The sequence below is a fragment of the Tursiops truncatus genome, chromosome 1, assembly GCF_011762595.2.
Source record: "Tursiops truncatus isolate mTurTru1 chromosome 1, mTurTru1.mat.Y, whole genome shotgun sequence".
NCBI classification, from domain to species: domain Eukaryota; kingdom Metazoa; phylum Chordata; class Mammalia; order Artiodactyla; family Delphinidae; genus Tursiops; species Tursiops truncatus.
Genome location: NC_047034.1, coordinates 127,937,409 through 127,957,722, shown reverse-complemented (window position 1 = coordinate 127,957,722; position 20,314 = coordinate 127,937,409). Strand labels below are relative to the sequence as shown.

General features: G+C 40.0%; 1 protein-coding gene across 4 annotated transcripts in view; it reads left to right on the top strand.

Moving 5' to 3' along the window:
- DNAJC6 (DnaJ heat shock protein family (Hsp40) member C6) overlaps window positions 1-20,314 on the top strand; it is a 152,195-nt gene that overhangs the window by 99,957 nt on the left and 31,924 nt on the right. For all 4 annotated transcript variants that reach the window (XM_073788737.1, XM_033865375.2, XM_033865393.2 and 1 more), the window contains 6 exons: window positions 3,559-3,709; window positions 4,675-4,724; window positions 4,834-4,982; window positions 14,438-14,560; window positions 18,820-18,953; window positions 19,465-19,659. In XM_073788737.1, coding sequence (XP_073644838.1) covers window positions 3,559-3,709; window positions 4,675-4,724; window positions 4,834-4,982; window positions 14,438-14,560; window positions 18,820-18,953; window positions 19,465-19,659 — 802 coding nt within the window. The remainder of the gene's footprint in view (window positions 1-3,558; window positions 3,710-4,674; window positions 4,725-4,833; window positions 4,983-14,437; window positions 14,561-18,819; window positions 18,954-19,464; window positions 19,660-20,314) is intronic.

Genomic DNA, 20,314 nt, shown 5'->3' with positions numbered 1-20,314 from the left:
AATTTCTAATAGAGCCTTGTTTTCAAATAGATGCCTAATGGTGACTTAGGCATCAAAACCTCTTGTGATCAGGGTGTAAGTACATAACAGTTAACATGTATTTATAGGTATATGTATGAACATCTAAACGGCTCATAGAAGTTTAGTAGATACGTGAAGTATGATTTAAAGAACAGCTGCCTGGCCAGTAAGCACAATAAAAAATACTTCACCTTACTAATAATTGGGGGAAACCACAAATAAGACCAAGAGGAGATATTGTCTCATTCACCAGATTGGTAAAAATGTTAAAGTCTGACAATACCAAGTGTTAAGGAGAATGTAGAGTGACGGAGCTCGTATGTACTACTAGTGGGAGTTTAAGCTGATACAGCTACTTTGGAAAATGATGTGTTAATATCTAGAAATTTGAAGATGTGTGTATCCCATCTCCAAGCAGATTTCCACTCCTAGGCGTAACCTAGAGAGATCTCTCACATGTAATCAAGCCAATGTGTTCATCACCACATTGTTTGTTATAGAAAATAATCTTAGTATCCATCTATGGGCTAATGGATGCATACTTTAAGTGAGCTAAAGGTATATGTGGTATCAGCAGAGAAGAATTTTAAATAATGATGCGTGAAAAAAATAAAGTTGCAAACAGAAAGCCATTTATATATAGTTTGAAAGTGTGAAAAACAATATTAATGTATTGCCTATGGATACCTACATATGAAATAAAAGTTTAAAGAAATTATTTGGAATGATAAATATTAAATTCAAGATAGTACTAGGAGAAGAAAGATATGGTTGTAAAGTTTGCGTAGGGCCCAGATCCCAACTCTGCCCTTGACTTACCAGCTGTATACCCTTAGACAAGTTGCTTAACCTCTGTGCCTCAGTTTTTTGATGTATAAAATGGGAAAATAATATTATCTACCTCATAGGTATGCTGTGAGGGTGAAATGAATGAGCGTAGGTAAAATGTTTAGAATAATACCTAGCAAATAGTAAGTGCTATATAAGCGTTAGCAATTCAGGTTCTAATTACATGAGTATTTTTTATTATTCTCCGTTTATTTTTTTAAATGTTAAACATTGCAGTTTTTAAAAATGTATAATAAATGTTTCAGTATTCTAAAAGATAAAGACTATATGTAACATAACTACAGTATAATTAGTACCCCTAAAATTAACAATAAATCCTTAACATCAAATACTCAGTTAATTGTTCCAATTCCAATTGCCCATAAATGTCATTAACTTTTTATAATTTCTTTGGATTAAGTTCCATGCATTATACTTTATTGATTTATCTTTTAAGACATTTTAATCTACAAATTCCTCCTCCAACTTTCCTTTTTCTGCGATTAATTTTTTAGCTTTATTGAGGTATAACTGGTATACAAAAATCACACACATTTAATGTATACATCTTGATGCGTTTAGACATATGCATATACTCATCATACTATCACCACAACGTCCAAAAAGTTTCTTGTGTTCCTTTGTGTGGCTTGTTTTTTCGTTTTTTTTTTTTTTTTTTCTGGTTTTGTTTTGTAAGAACACTTAATGTGAGATCCATCTTCATTAGTTTGTTTGTTTTAAAATTTTCTCTCCAGACTTTCCACAAGCACATTTAACCATTGTCCACATGCATGCATCTACCTGTCACTTAAAATAACTGATCTGGTTGGAACATAGATATGCACCTCCCTTGTCCTGAGGAAAGCACGGAAGGAAGCTTATTCAGCAACAGAGTCAAAGTTACAGAGGTTTGCTCTTGTAAGCTAAATAAGTTCCTGTGTTCTGCTGTACCTGAGATCCAGGGATCTATCCTCCTAACATATTTTGAAGTATAGAACAAATACTGCAATTTTCTAAAAAGAAGAGATGGCATTCTTGCCCTTTGTCATCAAAGAGTTGATAAGTGAACAAAGATTAAAAAATATCATCAACATAGGAATTTCAGGGTGTGGCATAATAATAGTATAGCTGCAATCTGTTAACCCCTAAATGTGGTAGGTACTATGCTTAAGGTACACTCATTTTATGTTTCCCTGTGAAGTAGGCACTATTTTTAATCCCTGTTTTACAGTCAGGAATCTTTCTTCCTGCCAGAACCCAGGTAAGAGTGACTCACGCTCTTGACTGCTGGTCTGTACAGCCTACCTGCCTGTTGTTTACATTAGCTTCCTCTACACAGATTCCTACTTCCTTCCTGTATCAATCTTTATAAGCTAAGTTATGTTAATGAACAGTCCTAAAATGGGAATGGGGTAGCTTCTAATAATAAAGGGTTATTCCTCATTCATGGTACATATTCATCAAGGGTCAGCTGAGAGCTCTGCCACAAGCTCGTTACTCTGGGAGCCAGGAGTCCTGGACAGAGTAGCCACAATCTCAGACTTTGTGGGTTGCTATGGAGAGAGAGAGAGAGAGAGAGAATATATGGGAATGAGAACTATGGATAATAGTTCTCATGGATAATCTCACCCTAACAGTTAAATGCTCCAGACTGAGAGAGACACACAACATTTCCACTCACATTATAAACGAGAGTGCTGGTTTTCAAACAGGGCTAATTTTGCCAACATCTAGGGACATTTTGGCTGTCATAGCTGGAGAAGGGGGGGGGGATGCTACCTAATCACCAGAGGTCAGAGATGCTGCTAAACGCCCTACAATGCACAGGACAATCCATCCCTCCCCCTGCCAGCCACCACAACACACATATAGCGAAGAAGTATTCGTCCCCAAGGTCAATAGTGCCAAGGTTGAGAGGCTCTGGACTAGAGCCAGTCACAAAGAGCCAGAAAGTACAATTTATGAAACTGTCAGGGAGGGGAACCTGACATACTTGACAAATAACACCAGTGACCACTATGCGTACTCAAGCTTAAAAGCTGTTATAAGGGCCCTTCAGAAAATACTTTCCCAGGATGGAAGTGAACTATTACTTTGTGAGATAGCCGTAGAAGGAGTCTTCTAACACAGTTAACTCCATCGAAGGCCAGAGGAGGCCCCTGGACTCACTTCTCAGCTGACTGCTGCTCTTCCTCAGCACTGCCTGAAAGGAGTATAATGTAGGCCACATATACAATTTAAAATTTTCTAGTCTCCACGTTAAAAAAGAACAGGTGAAATTAATTTAATAGTATAATCTATTTAATTCCATATATCCAAAATATTATCATTTTAAATGTAATCATTGTAAAAAAAAGTATGAGATATTTTACATTTTTTGCACTTTGACACTTCGATACTCACAGCACTGTCTCAATTCAGACTAACCACATTTCCAGCGCTCAGTTGGCACATGTGGTTACAGTATTGGATATGCAGCTCTGGAGGTTTCTGTTCTGGAACTTGGTGAGGGGCTTTCCTTGGTCTCGTCTGAGGACCAGCAGACTGCTGTCTGTAACCCAGAGTCAGTAAGTTCTGGAAGCATGACATAACTTGCAGGAATATCTGTCCCAGACTCCCGAAGATGGTCTGCGTATGTTTCAATCCCAAGAAGGATTGGTTTCCTGTGTAGTCTGTGCTATTACCTCTTTTTCTGATTTTCACTGGCAGGTGCCTCGTCTCCAGACATGGAGCCCAGCTATGGGGGAGGTCTCTTTGACATGGTGAAAGGAGGTGCAGGGAGGCTCTTCAGTAACCTAAAGGACAACTTGAAAGACACCCTCAAAGACACGTCTTCCAGAGTTATACAATCTGTTACCAGGTATGTGTGTCCTTCCCCATTAAGTTAATGGACTCCGTGCCCCCAAAGGATCTGATTACCTGCCAACTGCTTGTCTGGCTCAAAGACTATCAATTTTGTGATGCAACTGCATGGGATCTGATTGACTAGGAATGCCATTGAAGCCGCAAAGTTGAGTCCTTCAGAAGCTACAGGCATAGGCTGGGAGGACTCGGCCCCTTGGTACGTTAGAGGATAGTGGTTGCCATCCCTGGCTTTCGAATCCAGCATCCTGAATTCTAATGCAGTATCTCCCCTTGTTAACCTAAGGCAAATTAATTAACCTCTCTGAGCTTTGCTTTGATACCCTGGTAAGATCTATGTCTTTAGGTGTTTTGAGAATTAAATGAGACAGTAATGCACATGCAATCCAAATAAGCAATACTTATGGATTGTAATCAAAACAGAATTTTGTTTTCGTATCTTAATAGCCCTTTAAAACTTATTTACTGGGAGGAGTTTCTACCCTTCTACTGTGTGAAACTTTTACAAGCAGGCCATATGAATTCTTTTCTTATTCTTAGGAATTAGAAAGTTGTAGGGTCACTTTAAGTTAAAATATGTGGTTTTAAATCAGAAATTCAAATGTGAAGTCCAACATATTAATCAACATTTTAATTTTTTTCAACAGTAATTGTATCCTTTACTTTCAATCCCCAACTAGCGCCTGGTAGGCAAAAAAAAAAGGGTCCTTTGTTCTTTCTCCATCACTTCCTCCCCTACCCCCTAGCTGCATGCCGTGTTTGGAGTGCTAGGTGTGTGCTCCTGTGGGTGTGGGCTGTCTTCTATCAACAGTGCTTACTTGTTAGGGGGAAGGCCTGACGGGAAGTCAGAATATAGCTACTGGATGGAAATGTCCCAGGTCATGATGTGCAAGTGATTGAGAGAGAGAAATCGTGGGACATTTGGATCATTTTAATGAGTGCCCTTTCCTGTCTTGCTTTTAGCTACACGAAGGGAGATTTAGACTTCACTTATGTTACCTCCAGAATTATTGGTAAGTTTCTCATGTTTATTAACTGCCCAATAGCTCAGCTTTCAATGGCTACACATCGCGACAGCGGACCTGTTTAACCAATTTTTTTTCTGTGTGACCCTTCCTCCAGTGATGTCCTTTCCTCTGGACAGTGTTGACATAGGATTCAGAAATCAGGTTGATGACATTCGAAGCTTTTTGGATTCCAGACATCTTGACCACTACACGGTGTACAATCTGTCGCCCAAGTCTTATCGAACTGCCAAGTTTCATAGCAGGGTAAGGAATTTTAGCTCTGATCACAAGGTTGAAGATATAAGAGGGTATTTTCCCCCTTAAGAGCTATCCTCAAAGCCTTTGCCTTTAGGCACATGGAGCTGAAAAACTATATACTCTGGACACTTCTCTATCCACAGAATTTTTATTAGGCTCTTATGAGATATTCTGAGGCTTTTCCTCGGGTGAGGATGTTTGTAGGAAAGTTTCTCTGTCAATAAGATACCATCTAATTGAGGGCCTCAAATCAGCTGTGGCTGGTTGCTCAGTTGTTAGGGCACATTGCTGTGCGGCTCAGTGGAGATCGACTGCTACGTAGGGCAGTTGGACCCTTATGCTGGAGCACTAATGATGCCTTTCACCCTTCCTTATTGCTGCTTTGGCATCACGATGAGGCAGTGTGGCTAAACCAGTAGAGACACACCAGTATTAATGGAAATAGCTTTCTGACATTTGGTAAAGGTATGTGTTTCATAAGTGAGGTGTAGCACATAAACAGTCCACACTGTAGGTTTGGTGATACTATTGCTAATATTTAGAGCAGTGAGAGCAGCAGCAACATTTTTAGAGCATTTACAGTGTTCCAGGAACTTTACATGCAATATCTCATTAATTCTCTCAACAGTCCTCTGAAGTAGATGGAGAAACTGAGGCACAGAGAGGTAAGGTAACTTGCCCAAGACTACAGGCATGTGTCTTAGCCATTACTCAGGGCTGACAGTATTACCTGGAAACCTGGATCATCCTCTCAAGGAGCTTTTAGAACTAGGCAGAGAAATAGTTCTAGTTTCAGTCTAGTTAAGGAGCTGTGAGAGCTGGCTTTGGTTTGAATCTGATGTTAAGCCTGATATTTCTGGCCACTGAATTCTTGATTTACTCACTCAAATCAGGCTTTTTCTCTCTCAGGAACATTTTCAAAACTCTTGACTTAGCCTTTAGATATGACTGGTTCTTCAGCTACATCTGGATTTATTAATAAATAGAAAGGAGTTTTACACATTGGACCCTTTAAAGTGAAACTTGATTTCAACGATGCAAAATGGTAGCTGGTTGTGTGTACTGTGTATTGAGGATCTCAGCTTTGATGCCAGAACACATTTTGCTCCAAATTTTACTTGCCATTAATAATCTCTGGACGTCAGTTTCCTGATCAGTAAAAACTAGAAGAGAGTCTGTATGCTGTCTTAGACCACTTTCTGCCCTAATGTTCAGTAAGATAAGGGAGAATTTTGTGAAGGATTCTCTTTTCCCAGAGTGTTTTCAAAATAGGCAAGAGGTAACCCAGTGGTTCTCAAGCTTTAGTGTACATCAGAATGTCCTGGAGGGCTTGTTAAACACCTGGGCCTGGCACTTCTGGTTCAGCAGAGGGGTGTGGTGAGAATCTGCATTGCTAACAACTTCCTGGGTGTTACTTCTACTGTTGCCCTGTGAGCCACTCTCTGAGAAGCACTGATAAAACCATTCTAAAGTGGTTTCGTCCCAATTCCCATTCTATAACGGAGATTTCAAATGCAGCTCTTTAATATTCCCTGTAGTTAACTGCCCTTCCACCTCTTATTCCATCTATTACCTAATTCAGAGCAAGGGAATTAGCATCCAATAAAAATGTGGGTAGCTATTTTATTTCTAATTCAGATGCAAATGTTTTGAATTGATTTTTCTTGTTTGGAGACTCAGTGCCATCATTTTCTTTCTTTCTTTCTTTTTTCTGATTTGTTTTTTATTGAAGCATAGTTGATTTACAGTGCTGTGCCAGTCTCTGCTCTACAGCAAAGTGACTCAGTGATACACATAGTGCCATCATTTCTATAACTGAAGGACCATGGAACATCCTGTATAACATTTCATAGAAATTTTATTTAATCTTGAAATATTTGTGATAATCTGAAAAATTTTCCCTCTGGAAGTAAATAAAGATGTAATATCATTATAGAAGCATTCATGCATATAAAGGTATCTCTTATATGTATATATGATTTATAAAAGCAAGCTCTTTTATAAAGATATTTAAAGAAAGGCATCAATTAGTGTAACTATGTATTTTGTGACCAGACTTAACAGTCTTACCAAAGAAACCAGGAATTGCATATGGAATATCTGCCCCAGACTGCTCTCACTTGCCCTAGAAGAGCAGGGAACACGTTAATTTTATTTGCTACCTGGAACGGTGCCTGGCATGGCTAAGAAATGTCTCTCAGAAGGTTGAATGTGCCTGCCAAGAATTGTTGAACACATAGATATCAAATAAAAATTTGATTCTTGGGACTTCCTTGGTGGCGCAGTGGTTAAGAATCCACCTGCCAGTGCAGGGGACATGGGTTCGATCCCTGGTGTGGGAAGATCCCACATGCCCTGGAACAACTCAGCCCGTGCATCGCAACTACTGAGGCTGCACTCTATAGCCCGCAAGCCACAACTACTGAGCCCATGCACCACAGCTACTGAAGCCCGCGCTCCCTAGAGCCCACGTGCTGCAACTGCTGAGCCCACACGCCGCAACTGCTGAAGCCCGTGTGCTGCATCTACTGAAGCCCGCATGCCTAGAGCCTATGCTCTGCAACAAGAGAAGCCACCGCAATGAGAAACCTGTGCACCGCAACAAAGAGTAGCCCCTGCTCGCCACAACTAGAGAAAGCCCGTGCACAGCAACAAAGACCCAACGCAGCCAAAATAAAATTAATTAATTAATTAACTAAAAAAAGTTTGATTCTTATTCTCAAGGCACTTAAGCCTAGTTGGAGAGAGAAGTCAGGACGTTCTAAAGACAATAATATTTACAGTACCTACTGAGGGAGTTTAGTAAAGGGAGACAGCAGTGAGAGCTGGACCTTGACGCATGAGTCTTGTCTAGGTGAAAGCGGTGGGGTTATTTCTTCTCCATGCAAACTGTAGTCTGTGTCTTACCAGGCTCCGCAAGATCTCGCCTCTGTGCCTCTCTACCTCATCTTTCACTGTTCTCCACTGTATGAGAACCATGCTCCCACCAGGGGAGACGCACAGTCTCTTTGCATGAGCTGCTCCCACTCCCTGAAAGGCCACGCGTGCCACACCCCCACCCCTTCTTTGTTCGCCACATTTCGCTAAGGGGAGGATTTCCACATACCACAAGTCTTTTCCAATTCTTTCCCCTAAAATGCAGGATTGCACTGCACCTTTAGCCCTTTATAGATAGTCCCAGAACTCTGGGGACTGGAAGAGGACCCTCTGACCTAGCTCCCTCAACCCTCAGTTGCCATCTTAGGACAGTCCCACAGCCTTAGTATTTTCATCTTAGCTCTGTTTTGTGTGTGTGTGTGTGTGTGTGTGTGTGTGTGTGTGTGTGTGCGGTACACGGGCCTCTCACTGTTGTGGCCTCTCCCCTTGCGGAGCACAGGCTCCGGACGCACAGGCTCAGCGGCCATGGCTCACGGGCCCAGCTGCTCCGCGGCATGTGGGATCTTCCCGGACCGGGGCAGGAACCCGTGTCCCCTGCATCGGCAGGCGGACTCTCAACCACTGCGCCACCAGGGAAGCCCCTTAGCTCTGTTTTTGATGTGGCTACATCTCTTTTCAAGTTCCTAGTCCTTTCTCTTCCCAGCACTAACACCGCAAATTGATTTGCATCCCACTGTTGCATGACTTAGAAAAGTGTTCTTGGTTCTCATCTTCTAGTCCTTGAGGCCTGAAATCATTTTCTCCTCCTTCCAGACCAGTGGAGTGCTAGGTCTGCAGCTAATTTTTATTTTAATAAATGTAGATGGCCAAGGCTTCTATAAATATTCACTGTTGGAAAAGACCAAACACAAGACTGGTTTTATTTATAGACTCACAGGAGTCCAGCTGTGTCTATATCTCTATGCCTTGAACCCTGAACTCAGTCATTTTACCTTTTTATTATGTGACGTGTGTTTGGAGATAAAGACGGTGGTGACAGAGACAGGCTGTTTCTAGGAAGATTTTACTTTTTTGAGGGGCATCACTCTGTATTTTGATTCACTTTTAGGCTTAGAAACCACATGGGTTGACAGGAATCATATGAAATAATTAAATAGCAATTCCTTAGTATTTGCGTATGTAACAGAATGTTAAAATAGGACTCTGTGTTTAGTTTCAATTTTAGCAGAGGATTTGACTCAAAACAAAACGTGGCAGATAGCCCTTCATTCAGAGTGCTAGAATACCTATTCAGGACTGCAGAGGAGATGTTGAATGTCAGTGTTTTGACTCTTCTTAGCCAGTATCTACCTTGAGGAAATAAACATCCTGATTTTGACAGTGAAGTCCTATAGACCAATGAGATGCATCATCTAAGCCAGATGTTCTGAATCTGAGTTTAAAAGACATGGTTCCACTGTATATTTCGATCCATGCATGGGCTTCAGAGAGTTTAACCGTCTGTTTTCACTCCTGTTTTTTCTTTATTGTGGTAAAATACACATAACATAAACCTACCATTTTAAGCATTTGTAAATGTACAATTCAGCAGCATTAAATTCACTCACAATATTCTGTAACCATCACTAGTATCTATACCCAAACCTTGTTCATCATCCCCCAAGTAAACACTATAGCCATTTACTCTGTGTGTATGTGTGTGTGCACTGGTTCCATTTCTGCACAGAAGGTTTTATAGCTCTGCCCTAGAATGTCAGGAACTACTGCTTTACACATTTCTTGGTGTTGCTGTTGGCAATAAATGGAAAAGCAGATGAATGGCCACCAAGGCTAGCCTGCCCTAAAGTTCTTACATTCTGATAATGCTATTCCAGTGCCACTTTGAGCCTCCTTCCTCTGTCTCACCAGGAAGGGGTGTGCTGAAGGAGCCCAGTTAGTAGCATTGAAAAGATAAACCCAGCTGGTTCTTTTAGAATCTTCTTTTATTTCGACTATTTCTAAACTGCATAATCTTGTAGAATTTCTTCCTCTTTGCAAAGAACTTAATTTTAGGAAAATATATGATCAACTTGGGTTTCTTAAAGGATTGTTTGAAGGTCACATTTTTTTTTTTTTTCCTTTTTCCTTCCAGAATTCATCAAAGAGGTCACCATAGCTCCCAGTTGTTTCTGCTCTGGTTTGCTGGTTGGTGAAGGGAGTTGGCCATAGCGGAGAGACTTTATAGATTATATTCATCTGTCCTCTGCCACTGTGCATCAGTGTAAGGACAGGAAATAATGGGGCAGAAAAATATCCCTGGCCTGGGAGCCAGAGGACCAGGAAGCCCCACATTCTACTTCTGCAGCCTTCAGTGAATTGAATGTCTTAGTAACTTTGATAAAAAAATAGCCACCACTTGATCCCATAACTGTCTCACAAATGTAAGATGGAATTCTAGTTAATAATCATCAGACAGTATACAAACTTTTATTATTTTTTTATTGAGGTGAAATTCATATAATATGCACAAATTTTGAATTTTATAAATAATCCTAGATTCGCATCTCAGCTGTTCCTCTTCCTCGGTAAGTTACTTCACCTCATCTAAAGCTCGGTTTTCTCCCGTATAAAATGGAGATAACAAGGATTCCTATCTCACAAATAGAAAATTTTTCTTTAGGTTTGCTGTAAGGAAGACATTTGATAGCAATGTCTGGCTTAGAGTAAACATTCAGTAAGTGGAAGCTATAATTACCATTAACAATAATAAAATGCCAAATAAATTATTGCCTGAAGTACTCCTGTCCTCCCAAAATGGTGTCAGGTTCTTAAGACACTGGATATGGCTCTTCAGTCTGATTCTCCGTAGCCCCTTTTGCTCTTAGGCTCAGCAAATGGGATGCTTCTGTCTTCTTATCTCATGCTTGGGGAGACAGAAAGATGAAAACCAAATGGCATCCAGCCCTGGTGCTGTTCTGGCCTCCTTTCCCACTGGGTGGTGTCATGGCAGCCTGTAATCCATATGGCGTTTTCTGATGCTCTACAGCTCCAGGAGGGGTTCAGAGAGACTGGAGGCAGCATCGTGAAGTGTCACCTGCCCAAGGATTGTGCTTATTGCATGAAGCTGTGAACCTCACAGGGCTACAGAAATCACTTGCAGGGGTTGAATTCGTTTAAAAAATTTTTTTGATTTTGTTGATGCCTTAAATGTTTTTCCCCTTTAGACAGAGCACATGCTTTTAAAAAATTCTAATTGTATGTTTGCTTAATGGAGTATAATTATATATCAAGTAAATATGTAATTATGCAGTACTTTAAATTAATATTATTTACTTGATTGGTTTAATGATTCTGAACAATTAGCCTATTGTGCTAAGAACAGTTTAGCCAGCTTTTAGCTGAGACTCAGATATTGACATTTAGTGTTTGTAGGAGTGACATACAGTTTCTAAAAGGTTTAAAGATACTGCCTGAGAAAACAAATTTCCTACACTTTTACACGGTCGCAACCTAAAAAAACAACAAAATCGGTTCCTTCCTCAAGGTACTTTACATGTAGACAAAGACAAATCTTATTATAAGAAGAGATTGCCGGGCTTCCCTGGTGGCACAGTGGTTGGGGGTCCGCCTGTGGATGCCGGGGACGCGGGTTCGTGCCTTGGTCTGGGAAGATCCCACGTGCCGCGGAGCGCCTGGGCCCGTGAGCAATGGCTGCTGAGCCTGTGCGTCCGGAGCCTGTGCTCCGCAACGGGAGAGGCCACAACAGTGAGAGGCCCGCGTACCACAAAAAAAAAAAAAAAGGGATTGCCAAATAGGGTTCATTCTTCGTTCTTTCACTCATTGATTCACTCAGCAAATACCTACTGAGTGCCTGCCATTGGACTAGCACGTGGACTCTGGACTTGGGTTACAAAAATGAAAAATGGTCTCTCTTCTCATGGAGCTTAGTGTCTAGAGGGGGAGACAGACGTAAACAGTTAATTTGAATACAATAAGCTGGCACTTACTGCGTTTACATTGTGCTCCTTAATTCTTACCACCATTTTTATTTTACACACAAGAGAACTGAGGCTTGGATAGGTTAGCAACTTGTCTAAGGTGAATCAGGTAGTAAGTTGTAAAGCTAAGGTGAAAACCCAACTGTGGCTTCACCATTTTGCTCTACTGGTGAAAGCTATAACAGGTGAAAATGGACAAAGATGACAGAGATGACTAAGCACTTCTGCCTGTGGGTGTTAGAGAAACTGTGGGAGACAAGAGAACACTTGAACTTCGGCTTTGGAGTATGAATAGAAATTTACCAAGGGAAAGAAAAACATCACAGGCAGGAAGCAGCTTGTATAAAAGTATATTTTGCAATTCCTCTGATGGCAAAATTTTTCTTCCCAATTATTCTGGTTTTAATCAATACATTATTTCCATTCCTTGAGAACTTGTCAATGGGGAATCTATCTGAGGATAAAGAATCGGCCAGAAATAGACCCAAATCATGTTGGGTGAAAGGGGCAAGCTGTTACGGAGTTTAAATCGACAGAGGCCCAATACTGGGTCACCCTGGATTGTTCGGTAGCTTTGTTAGGCATTTCCTCTACTTTGTTTAATAAACTATACCTGTCATTCTCAAAGGTCTAGGAAAATTAATAACCTGGAAGGTCCCCTGACGCTACCCACAATCATTTTGTAGGAAAAAAGTTACAAATTAACCAAAAAGAATGGGTTTTTTGGCAGCCACAGAGAGAGAGAGAAACTCCGTGTGTTTGCTTTCAGGTGTCAGCTCTAGAGACCACAGATAATTTCCCACTTATATTTTGACTAGTTATTATCTAGTTACTAGAAAAGCATGAACCAAACAGATTATTCCTGCCTCTCTCTCCCCACTCTTAAATGTAAAGAATTTGGGACGTTTGGGTTTTCTGAGACCAGTGGTGTTAGTGTTGCAGACACTTTCTGATGACACCATCTGTATAAAACCTGTTGTTTTCTCCAGAATTCCCTGTATCAGCCAGTGGCACCTGCCATCCTTTTATCCTTTTATCCAGCCATTCAGGCTGGAAACCTAGCAGTCATCCTCGATTGCTCCCCCTCCACATACCCCTCCATACTCATGCACTGCCACCCTGTGATCAGTCCCTGAGTCTTGTACAGGCATTCCACTTCCTCTCTATTTTTTGAATCCCTCAAGTCTTTGTGTGTCCCACTGCCACTCATCCAGCCTAAGCCACCATCATTTCTTACTTAAATTCCTAATATAGCCACCTGACTGTACTCTCTGACTTTTGTCTTGTGTCATCTATATCTGTTCTCCATACTGGACCTTGAGAGGTCTTTGGAAAATGTGAGAGTCACTCTCCTTCTTAAATACTTCTCTCAGTTCTTAACAAGGCCTGGTATGATCTGACCCTTCAGTCTATGATTTTGCCATATAGGGTTTCATTCATTTTTTCCAAACATAGCTAGCTCTATCTGACCTTAGGGCTTTGCACTGACAGTTACCTGATAAAATAATAATAATAATGATAGCCAGTATTAATTGATCACTTTGTGTATGTCAGATACTGAGCTAAGCCCTTGAAATACATTCTCATGTAGTAGCCACAACCCTATGAGGCAGGTAGGTAGGTATCATTCATGGCATTTTATGGAGAAAGGCTTAGAGAGGTCATGAAGTTTGCCTAAGTTTTTCCTTGCTGTTAAATTAATAAATACCTAATCGATTGAGGCTCATGCCTAGAATTTTGAGGCAAATGATAATCTCAACCAGTATACTGTTGCAGCAAAGTGACTTATACTCAGAAGACCTGGGTTGCAATGCTGGTACTGACCAGCAGTGTGACGTTAGACAAGACAACCTCTGAGAGTCAGTTTTCTTATCTGTAAAATAGAGACCATATTAGTACCTGTCTTATATGACTGTTGTACAGATCAGAGCCAAGCAGAATTCTAGGAACATAGCTGATATCCTATAATGTGTTAAAATGAACATGTGTGTTAGATGAATGAAAATGCTAGAGGTTGCCCCCATGGAGTTGTAGGTTCCCTCATTAAAAGAGGAAGAAATAAGACCCTTGAAAAAGCCTATCTTTAGCTTATCCAGCAGCACTTTTTCGTGTTTTCACTTTTATCATCTTGGATAAAATTAGGGATAGTGCAGGATTTATAATGTAATCCTATAATTAAGCATCTAGTAGGCAGGTCAAAACATTTTATACTAAATAGAAATTAAATGCAGTGGAACATTGAACCTTTGAAATCCAAATACTGGAACCTTTAAAAATCCAAATATGTATGTTAAATCATCTAGTTTAATTTTAAATGTTTTGGATTGGCCAAAAAGTTCGTTCGGGTTTTTCCGTAAGCGCTTACAAAAACTCGAAGGAACTTTTTGGCCAACCCAATATTTCAAAATATGTTTACCGAAACAGAATTTTTGTATTAAAAAAATTGCAGGATTAAACTCTTCTTTCTGTGTTTGGACCCTGTTCCCAACTCTTTCTGCTGTATTAAAAGAGAATGTAGTGTCACTTCCAGAAGTTGTTTGGTGTGCTACCTGCCCATGGAGAGGAAGTCGCTTGGCGAATTCATTTCCTTCCGCTGTGTTCCTTTAGGTCTCAGAATGCAGTTGGCCCATCAGGCAGGCCCCCAGTCTGCACAACCTCTTTGCTGTGTGTCGGAATATGTATAACTGGCTACTACAGAATCCCAAAAACGTCTGTGTTGTCCATTGCTTGGTGAGTAACCTTTTCTTGTTGCTGTTGTGGCTATCATTCATGCTGGTTTGGTTTGGTCAAATACAAATGGCCTTACACAGACTGGTGAACCAGGTAGTGCTTAAGTTGAATAAGCATTTCTTAAGAACCCACTTAGGAATTAGGTGATGTGAAGGATATAAAATGAGGGGAAAACTTATTATTCTTGCCCTAAAGCTCGAATACCAGTGGGAGAGGCAGATATGTGTACAACCCACATGATACAGGGCCTCTGGAATGTGCTAACTATTATAGAAGAGATAGAAACAAGAGCTGTGTGTGCATAGGCAAAAATGCCATTGAGTTTTGGATGAATAGAATTGACATAAGCACACTGGAATATTCTTTTCTTACCTTTATGTTTGAATAAAAATGAAATAAAAAGACATCTATGCCCTTATAAGTAGTCACATAGATTGACTGTATTTTATAGCAATTCCCAGTGGAACTGAGGATTTTTCTGACCACTGACTTCCTAGAGTCCCTTTCCCCAACCCTTCCTCTGGAGGGCTCTTGCCTATTGTTTAAAACTCAACTTTAGGTAAAATCTTTTTTGACAATATGGACATTCAACCTATATATCTAAATGTCTTTGGATTTAAGCAAATTTAATATACTGCATCATCATACTCTGGTGGCCTGCCTGTTTCCCCACTAGACTGTTAGCATCCTGTGGGCAAGAACTGTGCCTTTTTTACTTTGGAATCCCAGGTATGAAATATTTTTTTTTAACACTGTATTTTATTTTTACAAGAGATAAATAAACTGACACCAAGCATTGTAAATGGATGACCACAACAAAAGCAACAATGATTGCAATTACCAAACACAAAACACACTCACACTATCTCATAATATTGACATTCAGTCCAGGAATCCTCCACTGTAACAGGTCCTTTACTTTGCAGTGAAAATTGATTTGTATATTTTTTGCCTCTGAGTCCTTGTGGGATTTTTTTTTTCTATTCAAACAGAAAGTCACAAGGTATGAAAGATTTGAATAAGCGATTGGATATATAAAGAAATGAACACACAAATGAAATCTGAGCATAAATACTAGAACTATTCATTGCTTCTGTAAACTTCAAGGTGTATTTTTTGCTATAATCTTAGTTGATGATTTTCTCCCTCTTTCTTGAGAGTTAGTTGGCTAAAAGAGGGATGAAAGCTGAGATTTTTTCTTCTTTCCATCTCACAACCCCAAATTCTTGGTAATAAAAGAAGAACACTTGGTGCTTCATAGGAGTTTAATGTGAAAGGCCAAAGGGTTTTCCTTTCAGAGACAGAACAGGTTGTATAAAGGACAGATTATTTTTAGAGACTAAGCAGCCTTTAGGTACTTTGGTGATTTTTTTCTTCACTCGAGAACTTTCTAAAAGTTCAGCGAGCCTAGGTCTGGCAGCTTTGTAAGAGAAGATGGCTCGAGAGAGACCAGAGGCTCCCAGTTCTAATGATACAATCATAACAAATAAAAACCCAATGAAGAAGAAAAAAGAAGAGACATACAAAGAGTGAAGACCCTATAGCCTGCTCTCTAGGCTTACTGAAAAAGGACATGCATGAGTTGGAAGTCTGCACCAAGTCTTTGGAAGTGGAATTGCAGCTGGAGGTGGGAGCATTTATTTTTATCCTATATATACTGCTGTTTTATTAAAAATAATCATATATTCATCTTTTAATTAAAAAAACTAAGAAAACTTTAAAAAAGACCTGCATGGCTGATAAAAGGAGGGAACACATATCTAAGAGCCATGAACCTGTTAAAAGAGTGTCAGGAAGACTAAATTCTAAAAAGAATTAAGATTGAGAAAAATGTCTTTTTAAAGAAAACTGTCCTTGGAATAAGGACAACAACAAATGCTGGAGGCACACGGTATAATCTTAAGTCTTTATTCTGTTCCTTCATGGGGGAACAGATGTCAAGCTAGAAAGGGAGTAACACTGATAATTAAGACAAAGCTGAGAGGTAGGGAGATAGTAAAAGAGCGTCACAATACTTAAAAATAATCCACTCTCTAGACTTAAATTATGTGACAGAATGCTAAAAGCACTTGGAAAAGCAATTATGGGTTCCTTATGCAGTATTGAGGAAACAGGAAGAAGAGTGCCAGTGAAGAAAGGAGAGGAGATTTTTTTTCCAAAAGATGGAGGAGGTTGATCCTGGAAAGTTACAGGCTGATGAGCCTGATGGCAATTCAAGGTGAAATTCGAACACAGTTTGTGCACAGATGATTTGAAACTCTTAGAAAAAAGGAGTCCACATCGATTCATTATGAACACACATATCAAACCAACTGGACTTTCGGAACAAGACGAATAGATTAGTAGAGATAGTTTATTGGAGTCCTGCGAGATATTTCCCCATTTCTTATATTCAAGATGGAGAAATTGGGGCTAAATTTTTAGACATTTAGACAACTATTGGCTGAATATTGCTTCCAAAGATAGGTGACTAATGGATCAGCATCCTCCCAGGAAAAGGTTGCATTTGGTTGCCCTTTTATTACAGCTTTGAAAATGTGGAGGCAAGCTTCTCAGTTTTCTCAGATGGGTCATTTCATAGAAACTACCAGTGTGAAATTAAACACAGGGTAAATGTAAAGTCCTGAATTCTGGTTCTAAAAGATTAAGTGTGTTTGTCCATTAACACATCATTTGAAAAAGAACTAACAGTTTTAGTGAATAGAAAGATCAATAAGAGCTCATGGTGTGATTTAGCTTACATTTAAACTAGTTTAGCCTGGGGTTATGTTAATAAAAGCAGAGGGTTCTTACCACACTAAGGAAGATGATATTTCCTCTCTAGTTTGGTCAGAGCACATCTTATATCTTGCATTTCACATCTGGGCAGCACATTTAAGGCTGTTGTTTTAAAACTGGAGTCTGTTAAGAGGAAGTCCACTGAATGATGATGTCTCTTAAAATGGAACATCAAATGAGGAAGAATTGAAGGGATTGTGTAGTAGCGTTCTCCAGAGAAACAGAACTGACAGGATATGTGTAGAGATACATATGTAAGAGGAGGTTTATTATAGGAATTGGCTCAAGTGATTCTGGAGGCCTAGAAGTCCCACAATCTGCCTCCTGCAAGATGGAGAACCAGGAAAGCCAGTGGTAACATTTAGTCCATGTTTGAAGTCCTGAGAACCAAGGGAGCCGCTGGTGTAGGTCTGAAAGCCAAGAGCTCCGATGTCCAAGAACAGGGAGAAGATGGGGGTCCCAGCTCAAGAAGACAAAGAGAATTCTCCCTTCCTTTGCCTTTTTGTTCTATTTGGACCCTCAGCAGGTTGGATGATGCCAGCCCACTTTGGTGAGGGTGAATCTCCGCTCAGTCTACTGATTCAAATGCTGATCTCTTCCAGAAACGCCCTTGCAGACACACCCAGAAATAATGTTCTACCAGCTCTTCGGGCATCTCTTAGTCCAATCAAGTTGTGACATAAAATTATCACAGATTGGGTATGTTTTCAACCTGGAAAATAGAAAAGTTGATGGAAAGGGACAGTATTTCAGATATGTGAAGGGTTGTCCCAGGGAGAAAGGAGTAGGTTTACACTTTGTCCAGAGAGAAGGAAGAATGAGGATCGTTGAGTGGAATAGACTGCAACTCAGCACGTTCAAGTATAAGGAAGAACTTTGTGAAGTCCGTCCAGAAGCAGGATGCTCCTTGTCACTTAAAGTTTTCTAGAAGAAGCTGCTTACCATCTGTCAGGAATGTCATCGCGTGCATTCCTTTACTGAGTGCGGTTGAATCAGGTGAAGCTTCTTTATTTTATATCCATCTAGGAACATAACTTTGGGTAAAATACACACATCGCATATTCCAAAAAGCAGTATTTGCCTAACCTGAGAACTCTTTACCTTCACCCTAAACTGAGAGACCTCAACTATTCTGATCCTACAAGTCCAAAGTTACTTTGAAAACTAGATTATTTTTCAGTAAATATGTACAAATCTAATTTATATTGCTGGGTTTCTTAGGTTAGCAGAGAGTCAGTTGTATCCTAAGAATCCGTCTTCCCTTGCTGCTTTGTGATTTAAATAGCTGGGATAGATTTGGGTTTTCAGGTGAACAGTTTTGAACTGACAGGCACATGTAGTTAAGATTTCTGTCCTCCACACGCCACGCCCAGACTCCCCACCCTTCACCTCTTTCTTTTAATTGCAAGTACCAGCCACTCTCAGTGTTGAGTGCCTGACCGACCCATGTTTATGACAAGTTTATACATTTTCTTTGATAGGATGGACGGGCAGCATCATCAATTCTGGTTGGTGCTATGTTCATTTTCTGTAATCTCTACTCTACTCCTGGCCCAGCTGTTCGATTACTCTACGCGAAGCGACCAGGAATCGGACTTTCGCCATCCCACAGGAGGTAAAGTCAGCTAGATGCAGGGTTGGCGCAGACATGGTCTAATTTGTATCATGTCCCCAAAAAAGGGGAAAAACCTTTTTATATAATCGATGTATTGTCTTCTCTCTTTGGGCACAGTTTCTTCTTTCTCTTATTTAAACTGCATCTCCTTACTTCCTCTTGGGTTAAAACTGCGTCGGATGATAAATTCTGATATTTTTTCTAAAGCTAGCCCTTAACTGATAAATTTAATCTGCTAGATCAAATATTGAGCTAGTGTAAAATGCCCATAAGCTTTTTCATTTAATAAATACCCCTTTGTCAGCTCTTCAGGGGGAAGTACAGCAGTGTCACTAGATAAAAGCTGTCCTAAGTTATGGCAGCATTCTCTCTTGCCAGTTAATGTTTAAAGAATTAACACAGTAAGTTTTTATTGTAGGTTAATAATTTATGAGAGCAAACGTTCTAGCAAACCGACTGCTTATTTCTTCTGCTGTGGTCGCACCAACAGAATGTCTGTCTTGTGTTTTAGGTACCTGGGCTACATGTGTGACCTCCTAGCAGACAAACCCTACCGCCCTCACTTCAAGCCTCTCACTATTAAGTCGATCACTGTCAGTCCAGTTCCTTTTTTCAACAAACAGAGAAATGGATGTCGCCCTTACTGTGATGTACTGATTGGAGAAACCAAAATATATACAACTTGTGCAGATTTTGAACGAATGAAGTAAGTCATGATACTTTTCTTCATTTCTTCTTGTGAACTGCTCCATTCCTGTGTAAGTTGGATCCTATTCTTCCTTTGAGGACTACATTATGAAATGCCTGATATTTTAAAAAAGTGTTCAATATAGGTGGTAATCATAGAAAAGCACAATTAAATCAAGGGATGCCGTAGCCCCCCTTCAAATGGTGATACAAACTAAGGGACTAACATGAGCTATAATAAGGGTTCAGACAGTGGTGTAGGGCAGAAGACCTGGACACTTAAGAAGGAGATGACCTTGATAAGAATTGGTGATGATAATGGAAGAATCAGGAACGAATGAGGTTTCTAGGTGAGCAACTAGGTAGATGCTCATATAATTAAAAAGTTATAGAATCTATAATAAAGAGCAAGTACCAGTGGGAGGTGGTGGGAGATATGGAAGAAGGGACTAGATGATAACAGAAAATGAAATTGATTGGAAATAGATTGAATTTCAAAATTGGTATATGAGATACTCACAGAGCATCTCATTGCTGTTTCTATATTGATCTCAGTTAGACTTCTTTGTTCTCTCTCTGTTTTTATCATAAATTTACAGTTAGGGCAAGGTAAATACATCAGGGCTACATGTATTTGGGGAAAACGTTTTCTGCTAATGGGCAATTGATTTATC